Source organism: Pseudophryne corroboree, chromosome 1, assembly GCF_028390025.1.
Source record: "Pseudophryne corroboree isolate aPseCor3 chromosome 1, aPseCor3.hap2, whole genome shotgun sequence".
NCBI lineage: Eukaryota > Metazoa > Chordata > Amphibia > Anura > Myobatrachidae > Pseudophryne > Pseudophryne corroboree.
Window position 1 is genome coordinate 714129752 of NC_086444.1, and position 13392 is coordinate 714143143.

The 13392-nt window shown below is 49.0% G+C and overlaps 1 protein-coding gene across 2 annotated transcripts in view; it reads left to right on the plus strand.

The window, feature by feature from the left end:
* CHAF1A (chromatin assembly factor 1 subunit A) overlaps positions 1 to 13392 on the plus strand; it is a 566913-nt gene that overhangs the window by 313892 nt on the left and 239629 nt on the right. For both annotated transcript variants that reach the window (XM_063915198.1, XM_063915188.1), the window contains one exon: positions 695 to 915. In XM_063915198.1, coding sequence (XP_063771268.1) covers positions 695 to 915 — 221 coding nt within the window. The remainder of the gene's footprint in view (positions 1 to 694; positions 916 to 13392) is intronic.

Below are 13392 nucleotides of genomic sequence, written 5' to 3' on the forward strand. Positions count from 1 at the left end.
TTTACAACTTTGCCGAGCAGCTACTTGGTCAGGGGCAAATACGTTTGCAAAATTCTACAAATTTGATACCCTGGCTGAGGAGGACCTGGAGTTCTCTCATTCGGTGCTACAGAGTCATCCGCACTCTCCCGCCCGTTTGGGAGCTTTGGTATAATCCCCATGGTCCTTACGGAGTTCCCAGCATCCACTAGGACGTTAGAGAAAATAAGAATTTACTCACCGGTAATTCTATTTCTCGTAGTCCGTAGTGGATGCTGGGCGCCCATCCCAAGTGCGGATTGTCTGCAATACTTGTACAATAGTTATTGTTAACAAAAGGGTTATTGTTGAGCCATCTGTTGAGAGGCTCAGTTGTTTTCATACTGTCAAACTGGATATTGTATCACGAGTTGTACGGTGTGATTGGTGTGGCTGGTATGAGTCTTACCCGGGATTCTAAATCCTTCCTTATTATGTCTGCTCGTCCGGGCACGGTGTCCTAACTGAGGCTTGGAGGAGGGTCATAGTGGGAGGAGCCAGTGCACACCAGGTAGTCCTAAATCTTTCTAGAGTGCCCAGCCTCCTTCGGAGCCCGCTATTCCCCATGGTCCTTACGGAGTTCCCAGCATCCACTACGGACTACGAGAAATAGAATTACCGGTGAGTAAATTCTTATTTTCTTTACCCATACTTTATTTATCTTTATTCCTTTTAGACATTTGCCCAATCATGTGGAAAATTTGCACCTTTTGAAATAAAGAGGAATATGGCGGTGGCCCCTTTGTGTCGAGTTGAGTTTGAACAGGAACTATCTGAGCAGCTAGACAAGCTTCTGGAGGAACAGATCTCTAAAGGGTCTTTTTTGTCAGAAATAAAAGGCCGGAGACCACGCAGGATGGGACGGACAGTGATGCCTCAAGGTCCACATTTGACAAGGTGTGTTTGGAAAGCATTTATAAAGACATTAATGCATAACCTATTTTTAAGGAGTCATTCTCCTAATTGCTTTTGTCAATTATTAGTTTCCAGTAGTTAAAAGATCCTTTGTTTTTTCCCATTCTGCACTTGGGAAGGGTGATCTTCAGGTTGCCAGCGGCCTGCCTCCCGACGACCACCATACCCACCGCTTTTCTCCCTCTTGGTGGTCCACGACCCCCCTGGAGGGAGAATAGATGGCGTGGCGCGCCACCGTGCCCGCAAGGGGCTCATTTGCGCTCGCTCAGCTGACGGTATGCCGGCGCCGGTATACTGGCCTCCGGGAGCCCAACCATCGGCATCACATACTACACCCCTTGGGAGTACATTAAATGTATATATGGCCAGTTAATAAGGTCTAGTTCAAAACAAGTTTTCAGTGGTATCATAGTAGCCTAAATTTGGTAGTGCACCTACTCGGTCAAATTACTTCCGATTGTTTCAAAAACTTCCCATTGAGTCGAGGTTTAGATTTCTTAACTGGATCATATTAGTGCAGTTGGTAGATGGGTGCACCCCAAGCCAGTTGCAGTAACTTTCCAGAATATATCCTGGTCAATCCTATTAATTTCCATCAAATTATTAGGCGTTGCTTATTTGTGGTCTAATGGCTGTTTTATCACATTATTTGATATGGTCAGAATAAGTAGGTGTTGCCTTTAATTGACAAGTGATGTCTCAACATATGTGCTGCTTCAGTGTCAAATTTGCTTCGTGCTCTGTAGGCAGGGTCTCGTGGTAACAAAGTAACCGTAGATTCCCAGGTCATTGCTACTACTGTGGGCATGTCATATTGGGGTGATTGAATTTTTGAGAGACCGTAGGCTTTTAAATAATACATTATTCTGCTGGACATTTCTTTACATAGCCAGTGGATTAAAATGCATTCGTTAGGGTATAAAGGTAGACTTCTTATCCGTGCCAATTAGTAATTTTAGGTAGATTTTGTTTTACAGTGCTGTCATTGATTTTAGTAAAACGTCCAGTGGATGGAACAGTTAAAGTAATACTCTTTATGAGGATGGTGTATCTAAACATTGTAACATCATAATCAAAATCTATAATTGTTACTAGGGTTTACTTTAGAATACATTTTGGGTTTAGTGATTTGAAGTAGTAAGTGATTGTGTGTATTATTACATACACACATAGCCAGAGATCAAATTGTTACCCTTACAGCTCATTGTAACAATGCTTTCTTCCTCCGGAGAAGCCACCGGTGAAGTTAAAAAGCTACAGTATTTTCTCGTGTATCTGCATGCATTTATGACCGAATAACGCAAAGAAACATAATTTATTACTTATTTCTCTAACGTCCTAGTGGATGCTGGGGACTCCGAAAGGACCATGGGGGATAGCGGCTCCGCAGGAGACTGGGCACAAAAGTAAAAAGCTTTATGACTACCTGGTGTGCACTGGCTCCTCCCCCTATGACCCTCCTCCAAGCCCCAGTTAGATTTTTGTGCCCGAACGAGACGGGTGCAGGCTAAGGGGCTCTCCTGAGCTGCTTAGTGTAAAACAGGCATGTCCAAACTGCGGCCCTCCAGCTGTTGTGAAACTACATATCCCAGCATGCCCTGACACAGTTTTGCTGTCAGAGAATGCTAAAGCTGTGTCAGGGCATTCTGGGATGTGTAGTTTCTCAACAGCTGGAGGGCCGCAGTTTGGACATGCCAGGTGTAAAAGTTTAAAGTAGGTTTTTTATTTTCAGTGAGACCTGCTGGCAACAGGCTCACTGCACCGAGGGACTAAGGGGAGAAGAAGCGAACTCACCTGCGTGCAGAGTGGATTGGGCTTCTTAGGCTACTGGACATTAGCTCCAGAGGGACGATCACAGGCCCAGCCATGGATGGGTCCCAGAGCCGCGCCGCCGGCCCCCTTACAGAGCCAGAAGACTGAAGAGGTCCGGAAAATTGGCGGCAGAAGACGTCCTGTCTTCAATAAGGTAGCACACAGCACCGCAGCTGTGCGCCATTGCTCTCAGCACACTTCACACTCCGGTCACTGAGGGTGCAGGGCGCTTGGGGGGGCGCCCTGAGACGCAATTAAACACCTTTTTTGGCAAAAAATACATCACATATAGCTCCTGGGCTATATGGATGCATTTAACCCCTGCCAATTTTTCCATAAAAAAGCGGGAGAAAGGCCGCCGAGAAGGGGGCGGAGCCTATCTCCTCAGCACACTGGCGCCATTTTTTCCTCACAGCTCCGTTGGAGGAAGGCTCCCTGACTCTCCCCTGCAGTCCTGCACTACAGAAACAGGGTAAAACAAGAGAGGGGGGCACTTAATTGGCATATAAATATATACAGCAGCTATATTAGGGAAAAACACTTATATAAGGTTATCCCTGTATATATATACAGCGCTCTGGTGTGTGCTGGCAAACTCTCCCTCTCTCTCCCCAAAGGGCTAGTGGGGTCCTGTCCTCTATCAGAGCATTCCCTGTGTGTGTGCTGTGTGTCGGTACGTTGTGTCGACATGTATGAGGAGGAAAATGGTGTGGAGGCGGAGCAATTGCCTGTGTTAGTGATGTCACCCCCTAGGGAGTCGACACCTGACTGGAGGGTCTTGTGGAAAGAATTACGTGATAGTGTCAGCACTTTACAAAAGACTGTTGACGACATGAGACAGCCGGCAAATCAGTTAATACCTGTACAGGCGTCTCAAACACCGTCCGGGGCTCTAAAGTCGTTACATGATCACGGCAATGAAGGAGGTTTTGAACATTTCTGATACTACAAGTGCCACAAAAAAGTGTATTATGTGGGGTGTGAAAAAACTACCCGTAGTTTTTCCCGAATCAGATGAATTAAATGAGGTGTGTGATGAAGCGTGGGTTTCCCCCGATAAAAAACTGCTAATTTCTAAAAAATTATTGGCATTATACCCTTTCCCGCCAGAGGTTAGGGCGTGTTGGGAAACACCCCCTAGGGTAGATAAGGCGCTCACACGCAGATCAAAACAAGTGGCGTTACCGTCTCCTGATACGGCCGCCCTCAAGGAACCAGCTGATAGGAAGCTGGAAAATATCCTAAAAAGTATATACACACATACTGGTATTATACTGCGACCAGCAATCGCCTCAGCCTGGATGTGCAGTGCTGGGGTGGCTTGGTCGGATTCCCTGACTGAAAATATTGATACCCTGGACAGGGACAATATATTATTGACTATAGAGCATTTAAAGGATGCATTCCTATATATGCGAGATGCACAGAGAGATATTTGCACTCTGGCATCAAGAGTAAGTGCGATGTCCATTTCTGCCAGAAGAGGATTATGGACGCGACAGACAGTGGTCAGGGGATGCGGATTCCAAACGGCATATGGAAGTATTGCCGTATAAAGGGGAGGAGTTATTTGGGGTCGGTCTATCGGACCTGGTGGCCACGGCAACGGCTGGGAAATCCACCTCGCAGCAGAAAAAGATACCGTCTTTTCAGGCTCAGTCCTTTCGTCCCCATAAGGGCAAGCGGGCAAAAGGCCACTCATATCTGCCCCGGGGCAGAGGAAGGGGAAAAAGACTGCAGCAGACAGCGTCTTCCCACGAACAGAAGCCCTCCCCCGCTTCGGCCAAGTCCTCAGCATGATGCTGGGGCCTTACAAGCGGACTCAGGCACGGTGGGGGCCCGTCTCAAGATTTTCAGCGCGCAGTGGGCTCACTCGCAAGTGGACCCCTGGATCCTGCAGGTAGTATCTCAGGGGTACAAATTGGAATTCGAGACGTCTCCCCCTCGCCGTTTCCTGAAGTCTGCTTTACCAACGTCTCCCCCCGACAGGGAGGCGGTATTGGAAGCCATTCACAAGCTGTATTCCCAGCAAGTGATAATCAAGGTACCCCTCCTACAACAGGGAAAGGGGTATTATTCCACGCTGTTTGTGGTACTGAAGCCGGACGGCTCGGTGAGACCCATTTTAAATCTGAAATCCTTGAACACTTACATAAAAAGGTTCAAGTTTAAGATGGAGTCACTCAGAGCAGTGATAGCGAACCTGGAAGAAGGGGACTATATGGTGTCTCTGGACATCAAGGATGCTTACCTCCATGTCCCAATTTGCCCTTCTCACCAAGGGTACCTCAGGTTTGTGGTACAGAACTGTCACTATCAGTTTCAGACGCTGCCGTTTGGATTGTCCACGGCACCCCGGGTCTTTACCAAGGTAATGGCCGAAATGATGATTCTTCTTCGAAGAAAAGGCGTCTTAATTATCCCTTACTTGGACGATCTCCTGATAAGGGCAAGGTCCAGAGAACAGTTAGAGGTCGGAGTAGCAGTATCTCAAGTAGTACTACGACAGCACGGATGGATTCTAAATATTCCAAAATCGCAGCTGATTCCGACGACACGTCTGCTGTTCCTAGGAATGATTCTGGACACAGTACAGAAAAAGGTGTTTCTCCCGGAAGAGAAAGCCAGGGAGTTATCCGACCTAGTCAGGAACCTCCTAAGACCAGGCCAAGTGTCAGTACATCAATGCACAAGGGTCCTGGGAAAGATGGTGGCTTCTTACGAAGCGATTCCATTCGGCAGATTCCATGCAAGAACTTTTCAGTGGGATCTGCTGGACAAGTGGTCCGGATCGCATCTTCAAATGCATCAGCGGATAACCCTGTCTCCAAGGACAAGGGTGTCTCTCCTGTGGTGGTTACAGAGTGCTCATCTCCTAGAGGGCCGCAGATTCGGCATTCAGGATTGGGTCCTGGTGACCACGGATGCCAGCCTGAGAGGCTGGGGAGCAGTCACACAGGGAAAAAATTTCCAGGGCTTGTGGTCAAGCATGGAAACGTCACTTCACATAAATATCCTGGAACTAAGGGCCATTTACAATGCTCTAAGTCAAGCAAGACCTCTGCTTCAGGGTCAGCCGGTGTTGATCCAGTCGGACAACATCACGGCAGTCGCCCACGTAAACACAGGGCGGCACAAGAAGCAGGAGGGCAATGACGGAAGTGGCAAGGATTCTTCGCTGGGCGGAAAATCATGTGATAGCACTGTCAGCAGTGTTCATTCCGGGAGTGGACAACTGGGAAGCAGACTTCCTCAGCAGACACGATCTTCACCCGGGGGAGTGGGGACTTCACCCAGAAGTCTTCCACATGATTGTGAACCGTTGGGAAAAACCAAAGGTGGACATGATGGCGTCCCGCCTCAACAAAAAACTGGACAGATATTGCGCCAGGTCAAGGGACCCTCAGGCAATAGCTGTGGACGCTCTGGTAACACCGTGGGTGTACCAGTCAGTGTATGTGTTCCCTCCTCTGCCTCTCATACCCAAGGTACTGAGAATCATAAGAAGGAGAGGAGTAAAGACTATACTCGTGGCTCCCGATTGGCCAAGAAGGACTTGGTACCCGGAACTTCAAGAGATGAAGACCCGTGGCCTCTACCTCTAAGAAAGGACCTGCTCCAGCAGGGACCATGTCTGTTCCAAGACTTACCGCGGCTGCGTTTGACGGCATGGCGGTTGAACGCCGGATCCTGAAGGAAAAAGGCATTCCGGATGAAGTCATCCCTACCCTGATCAAAGCCAGGAAGGATGTAACTGTGCAACATTATCACCGTATTTTACGTAAATATGTTGCGTGGTGTGAGGCCAGGAAGGCCCCTACAGAGGAATTTCAACTGGGTCGTTTCCTGCATTTCCTGCAAACAGGACTGTCTATGGGCCTAAAATTAGGGTCCATTAAGGTTCAAATTTCGGCCCTGTCAATATTCTTCCAAAAAGAACTAGCTTCAGTTCCTGAAGTTCAGACGTTTGTCAAGGTGGTACTGCATATACAGCCTCCTTTTGTGCCTCCAGTGGCACCTTGGGATCTCAATGTAGTTTTGGGATTCCTAAAATCACATTGGTTTGAACCACTCACCACTGTGGACTTAAAATATCTCACATGGAAAGTGGTAATGCTGTTAGCCCTGGCTTCAGCCAGGCGTGTATCAGAATTGGCGGCTTTATCCTATAAAAGCCCTTACCTAATTTTTCATACGGATAGGGCAGAATTGAGGACTCGTCCTCAATTTCTCCCTACGGTGGTTTCAGCATTTCACTTAAACCAGCCTATTGTGGTGCCTGCGGCTACTAGGGACTTGGAGGATTCCAAGTTGCTGGACGTAGTCAGGGCCCTGAAAATATATGTTTCCAGGACGGCTGGAGTCAGAAAATCTGACTCGCTGTTTATCCTGTATGCACCCAACAAGCTGGGTGCTCCTGCTTCTAAGCAGACGATTGCTCGTTGGATTTGTAGTACAATTCAGCTTGCACATTCTGTGGCAGGCCTGCCACAGCCAAAATCTGTAAAAGCCCATTCCACACGGAAAGTGGGCTCATCTTGGGCGGCTGCCCGAGGGGTCTCGGCTTTACAACTTTGCCGAGCAGCTACTTGGTCAGGGGCAAACACGTTTGCTAAATTCTACAAATTTGATACCCTGGCTGAGGAGGACCTGGAGTTCTCTCATTCGGTGCTGCAGTCATCCGCACTCTCCCGCCCGTTTGGGAGCTTTGGTATAATCCCCATGGTCCTTTCGGAGTCCCCAGCATCCTCTAGGACGTTAGAGAAAATAAGAATTTACTTACCGATAATTCTATTTCTCATAGTCCGTAGTGGATGCTGGGCGCCCATCCCAAGTGCGGATTGTCTGCATTACTTGTACATAGTTATTGTTACAAAAATCGGGTTATTGTTGTTGTGAGCCATCTTTTCAGAGGCTCCTTCTGTTGTCATGCTGTTAACCGGGTTCAGATCACAAGTTGTACGGTGTGATTGGTGTGGCTGGTATGAGTCTTACCCGGGATTCAAAATCCTTCCTTATTGTGTACGCTCGTCCGGGCACAGTATCCTAACTGAGGCTTGGAGGAGGGTCATAGGGGGAGGAGCCAGTGCACACCAGGTAGTCCTAAAGCTTTTTACTTTTGTGCCCAGTCTCATGCGGAGCCGCTATCCCCCATGGTCCTTTCGGAGTCCCCAGCATCCACTACGGACTATGAGAAATAGAATTATCGGTAAGTAAATTCTTATTTTTACAAAGATGATATAAGATGGCCTGGACACTTTTGTTGCGAAACAATTTAATTATAGGGAAACGGCCCAACCTCTTAAAGGGTTAATGGTCCCGTTCCCTGCTGACAGGACACTGAGCTCCTGAGGGACCTGTTCGCAAGCCCATCACGGCGAGCGTACGTTCCCGCAGCACGCTGCCACCCCTAACAGAGCCATAAGAATGAAGAGAGGTGGGTACTGAGCCGGCGTCCTGGCTAGCGAGGCGCCGGCCATTATGGCGGCATGAGGGTATGGAGACGCCTTCTAAACGGGGCGGAATGCATCTCCGGACACAGTACACAACTGCGTCCCCGTACACAGTACACAACTGCGTCCCTGTACACAGTACCCAGATTGGCACAGCAGCCTTAAAACGGTTTTCTCAATTTTTAGCGCCAGATTCCTCAGCCAGTATAAAAAAAAGCGGGAAGACCGCGCACCATTGAAGGGGCGGGGCTTCACTATGAGAGGATCCAGCAGCTCACCAGTGCCATTTTCCCTCTGCAGTGGACACAGACGCTGACAGGTCAGGGACGTGCAGATCCTTCAGTGTGACTCCAAATTACCTCAGCGGTACCAGGGGGTCATAGCGGGGGGAGCGATTACTAGTGTACTAAGTCCCCTATCAGGGTACTTAGTCTGCGACCCGGCTAAGCTTGGTATTAGCGTTAAGGGTGCGGTGGGTGCTGGCTCCAAACATCTGTCTCCCTGAAGGGCTCTTTGTGGGTTAATTGTGCTTAACCTTTCCTCTGTGTGTGTGTGCTGTCACATTACATTATGTCAGGCAGAATATGTGTGTCTTGTACTGCAGAGTGTTCCTCTTCACCAGGGGGCTCACTACTGGGTAGGTACTCAGGGCTCACAGACCAGCAGGGCTTTACCAGAATGGGTTAATTCTCTCAAGGGAATGATCTCTACTCTGTCTACAAAATTGTCCCGCAATGAGAGACGCAATACTTAAAACAGACTGTGGATGAGTTTATGAACGGAGGCTCAGTACCCAAGACAGCATCTCAATCCCCACCGATTTGTTCAAAGAAGAGATCTCTGGCCCATATCCTGCAGTCTGACTCTGATGCTGACAGGTCAGACATGGAGGAGGGGGAGATGTTCTGCATATTCCTGATAAGCTGTCAGAGGTGTGTGAGGAATCTTATTTTCTCTTCTGTTCTAGAGGATACTGGGGTTCCATTTAGTACCATGGGGTATAGACGGGTCCCTTGGGAGCCATGGGCACTTTAAGAGTTTAATAGTGTGGGCTGGCTCATCCCTCTATGCCCCTCCTACCAGACTCAGTTTAGAAAATGTGCCCGGAGGAGCTCCTGAGGAATTTTATTAGTTTTACTTTACAGGAGGCTGTTTGGCAACAGTCTGCCTGCTTTTTGGGACTTAGCGGGGATAACGGCCCAACTTCCTAAAGAGTTAATGGTTCTGTTGCGCCACTGACAGGACACTGAGTTCCTGAGGGAGTCATTCGCAAGCGTACATTCGCGCAGCACGCCGCCACCCCTAACAGCCAGAAGATATGAAGAGTGGTGAGTACAGCGTCGGGGTCCCGGTTAGCTGGTCGCCGGCGGATATGGCGGCACAAAAGTAGGAGCGCAGCTCTGGATGCAGGCTGTGCTCCAGGAGGCTCAGACAGCATATGTATGCATATGTGGATGCTGCTGATGGGCGCTCTGAGCCACCGCTGAACCCTACACTGGAATACAAGGTCTGACAGGGCTTCTAACCCGCTGTCAGACATAAATCACCTCAGGCCAGTATAAAAATGCGGGAAGCCGCGTGCCATTACGGGGGGTGGTGCTTCACTCAGAGCAGACCCCTTTTCTTCCTGCAGATCTCTACTACAGGATGCTGACAGGGAAGCGCTGCCCCTCCAGACAACTTCAGCATACCTCTGTGGTGCCAGGGGTTTTATTTGGGGGGGGGGGGGGGGGCGGCGGGGATTGTAGTTAGTCTGCGCCTGGATTTTATTACTATATTCGCTATATAAGGCGCTGTGTGGCTGGTTTCCTCATACTCTGTGGCTCTCTGAAGGATTTTGTGGGAAATTGACATTTTCCTGTGTGTGTATGTGTGCATATATCTCGCATTACCACGTCAAAGGACTGTGTGCCTTGTACAGCGAAGTGTTTCTCTTTACCTGGAGAGTCTATACAATGTACTCGGAACAGTACACATTCTCAAGGTTCTGGGTCCGAACCCCATTGGGTGGACTCCCATAAGGGGGATGATTTCAAATTTCTCTATCGTCCTAAGTGGATGCTGGGGTTCCTGAAAGGACCATGGGGAATAGCGGCTCCGCAGGAGACAGGGCACAAAAGTAAAGCTTTTACAGGTCAGGTGGTGTGTACTGGCTCCTCCCCCTATGACCCTCCTCCAGACTCCAGTTAGATTTTGTGCCCGGCCGAGAAGGGTGCAATTCTAGGTGGCTCTCATAAAGAGCTGCTTAGAGAGTTTAGCTTAGGTTTTTTATTTTACAGTGATTCCTGCTGGCAACAGGATCACTGCAACGAGGGACAGAGGGGAGAAGAAGTGAACTCACCTGCGTGCAGGATGGATTGGCTTCTTGGCTACTGGACATGAAGCTCCAGAGGGACGATCACAGGTACAGCCTGGATGGTCACCGGAGCCACGCCGCCGGCCCCCTCACAGATGCTGAAGCAAGAAGAGGTCCAGAATCGGCGGCTGAAGACTCCTGCAGTCTTCTTAAGGTAGCGCACAGCACTGCAGCTGTGCGCCATTTTCCTCTCAGCACACTTCACACGGCAGTCACTGAGGGTGCAGGGCGCTGGGGGGGGGCGCCCTGGGAGGCAAATGAAAACCTTTAAAAAGGCTAAAAATACCTCACATATAGCCCCAGAGGCTATATGGAGATATTTACCCCTGCCTAAATGTACTAAATAGCGGGAGACGAGCCCGCCGAAAAAGGGGCGGGGCCTATCTCCTCAGCACACGGCGCCATTTTCTGTCACAGCTCCGCTGGTCAGGAAGGCTCCCAGGTCTCTCCCCTGCACTGCACTACAGAAACAGGGTATAACAGAGAGGGGGGGCAGAATAAATGGCAATATATTAATATAAAAGCAGCTATAAGGGAGCACTTAATCATAAGGCTATCCCTGTCATATATAGCGCTTTTTGGTGTGTGCTGGCAGACTCTCCCTCTGTCTCCCCAAAGGGCTAGTGGGTCCTGTCTTCGTATAGAGCATTCCCTGTGTGTCTGCTGTGTGTCGGTACGTGTGTGTCGACATGTATGAGGACGTTATTGGTGTGGAGGCGGAGCAATTGCCAAATATGAGGATGTCACCTCCTAGGGGGTCGACACCAGAATGGATGCCTTTATTTGTGGAATTACGGGATAGCGTCAACTCGCTTAAGCAGTCGTTTGCCGACATGAGGCGGCCGGACACTCAATTAGTGTCTGTCCAGGCGCCTCAAACACCGTCAGGGGCTGTAAGACGTCCCTTGCCTCAGTCGGTCGACACAGACCCAGACACAGGCACTGATTCCGGTGGTGAAGGTGACGAATCAACCGTATTTTCCAGTAGGGCCACACGTTATATGATTTTGGCAATAAAGGAGATGTTACATTTAGCTGATACTACAGGTACCACTAAACAGGGTATTATGTGGGGTGTGAAAAAACTACCAGTAGTTTTTACCGAATCAGAAGAATTAAATGACGTGTGTGATGAAGCGTGGGGTGCCCCGATAAAAAACTGCTAATTTCAAAGAAGTTATTGGCTTTATACCCTTTCCCGCCAGAGGTTAGGGAGCGCTGGGAAACACCTCCTAGGGTGGACAAAGCGCTAACACGCTTATCAAAACAAGTGGCGTTACCCTCTCCTGAGACGGACGCACTTAAAGATCCATCAGATAGGAGGATGGAAAATATCCAAAAAGGTATATACACACATGCAGGTGTTATACTACGACCAGCTATTGCGACTGCCTGGATGTGCAGTGCTGGGGTAGTTTGGTCAGAGTCCCTGATCAAAAATATTGATACCCTGGACAGGGACAATATTTTACTGTCGTTAGAACAAATAAAGGATGCATTTCTTTATATGCGTGATGCACAGAGAGATATCTGCACACTGGCATCACGGGTAAGTGCTATGTCCATTTCGGCCAGAAGAGCTTTATGGACACGACAGTGGACAGGCGATGCGTAGAGGAGTTATTTGAGGTCGGTCTATCGGATTTGGTGGCCACGGCTACGGCCGGGAAATCCACCTTTCTACCTCAAGTCACTCCCCAACAGAAAAAGGCACCGACCTTTCAACCGCAGCCCTTTCGTTCCTTTAAAAATAAGAGAGCAAAGGGCTATTCATATCTGCCACGAGGCAGAGGACGAGGGAAGAGACAGCAACAGGCAGCTCCTTCCCAGGAACAGAAGCCCTCCCCGGCTTCTACAAAAGCCTCAGCATGACGCTGGGGCTTCGCAAGCGGACTCGGGGGCGGTAGGCGGTCGTCTCAAAAATTACAGCGCGCAGTGGGCTCACTCGCAGGTAAATCCCTGGATCCTGCAGATAATATCTCAGGGGTACAGGTTGAAATTAGAGACAGAGCCACCTCGCCGTTTCCTGAAGTCTGCTTTACCAACGTCCCCCTCAGAAAGGGAGACGGTTTTGGAAGCCATTCACAAGCTGTATTCTCAGCAGGTGATAGTCAAGGTACCTCTTCTACAACAAGGGAAGGGGTATTATTCCACTCTATTTGTGGTACCGAAGCCGGATGGCTCGGTAAGGCCTATTCTAAATCTGAAGTCCTTGAACCTATACATAAAGAAGTTCAAGTTCAAGATGGAGTCACTCAGAGCAGTGATAGCGAACCTGGAAGAAGGGGACTTTATGGTATCCTTGGACATCAAGGATGCGTATCTCCACGTTCCAATTACCCCTCACACCAGGGGTACCTCAGGTTCGTTGTACAAAACTGTCACTATCAGTTTCAGACGCTGCCGTTTGGTTTGTCCACGGCACCTCGGGTCTTTACAAAGGTAATGGCCGAGATAATATTTCTTCTTCGAAGAAAAGGCGTATTAATTATCCCATACTTGGACGATCTCCTAATAAGGGCAAGGTCCAGAGAACAGCTAGAGATGGGTTTAGCACTATCTCAAGAGGTGCTAAAGCAGCACGGATGGATTCTGAATATTCCAAAATCCCAATTAATGCCGACAACTCGTCTGCTGTTCCTGGGGATGATTCTGGACACAGTTCAGAAAAAGGTTTTTCTTCCCGAAGAAAAAGCCAAGGAGTTATCTGACCTGGTCAGGAACCTCCTAAAACCAGGAAAGGTGTCTGTACATCAATGCACAAGAGTCCTGGGAAAAAATGGTAGCTTCTTACGAAGCAATCCCTTTCGGCAGATTCCATGCAAAGGGATCTGTTGG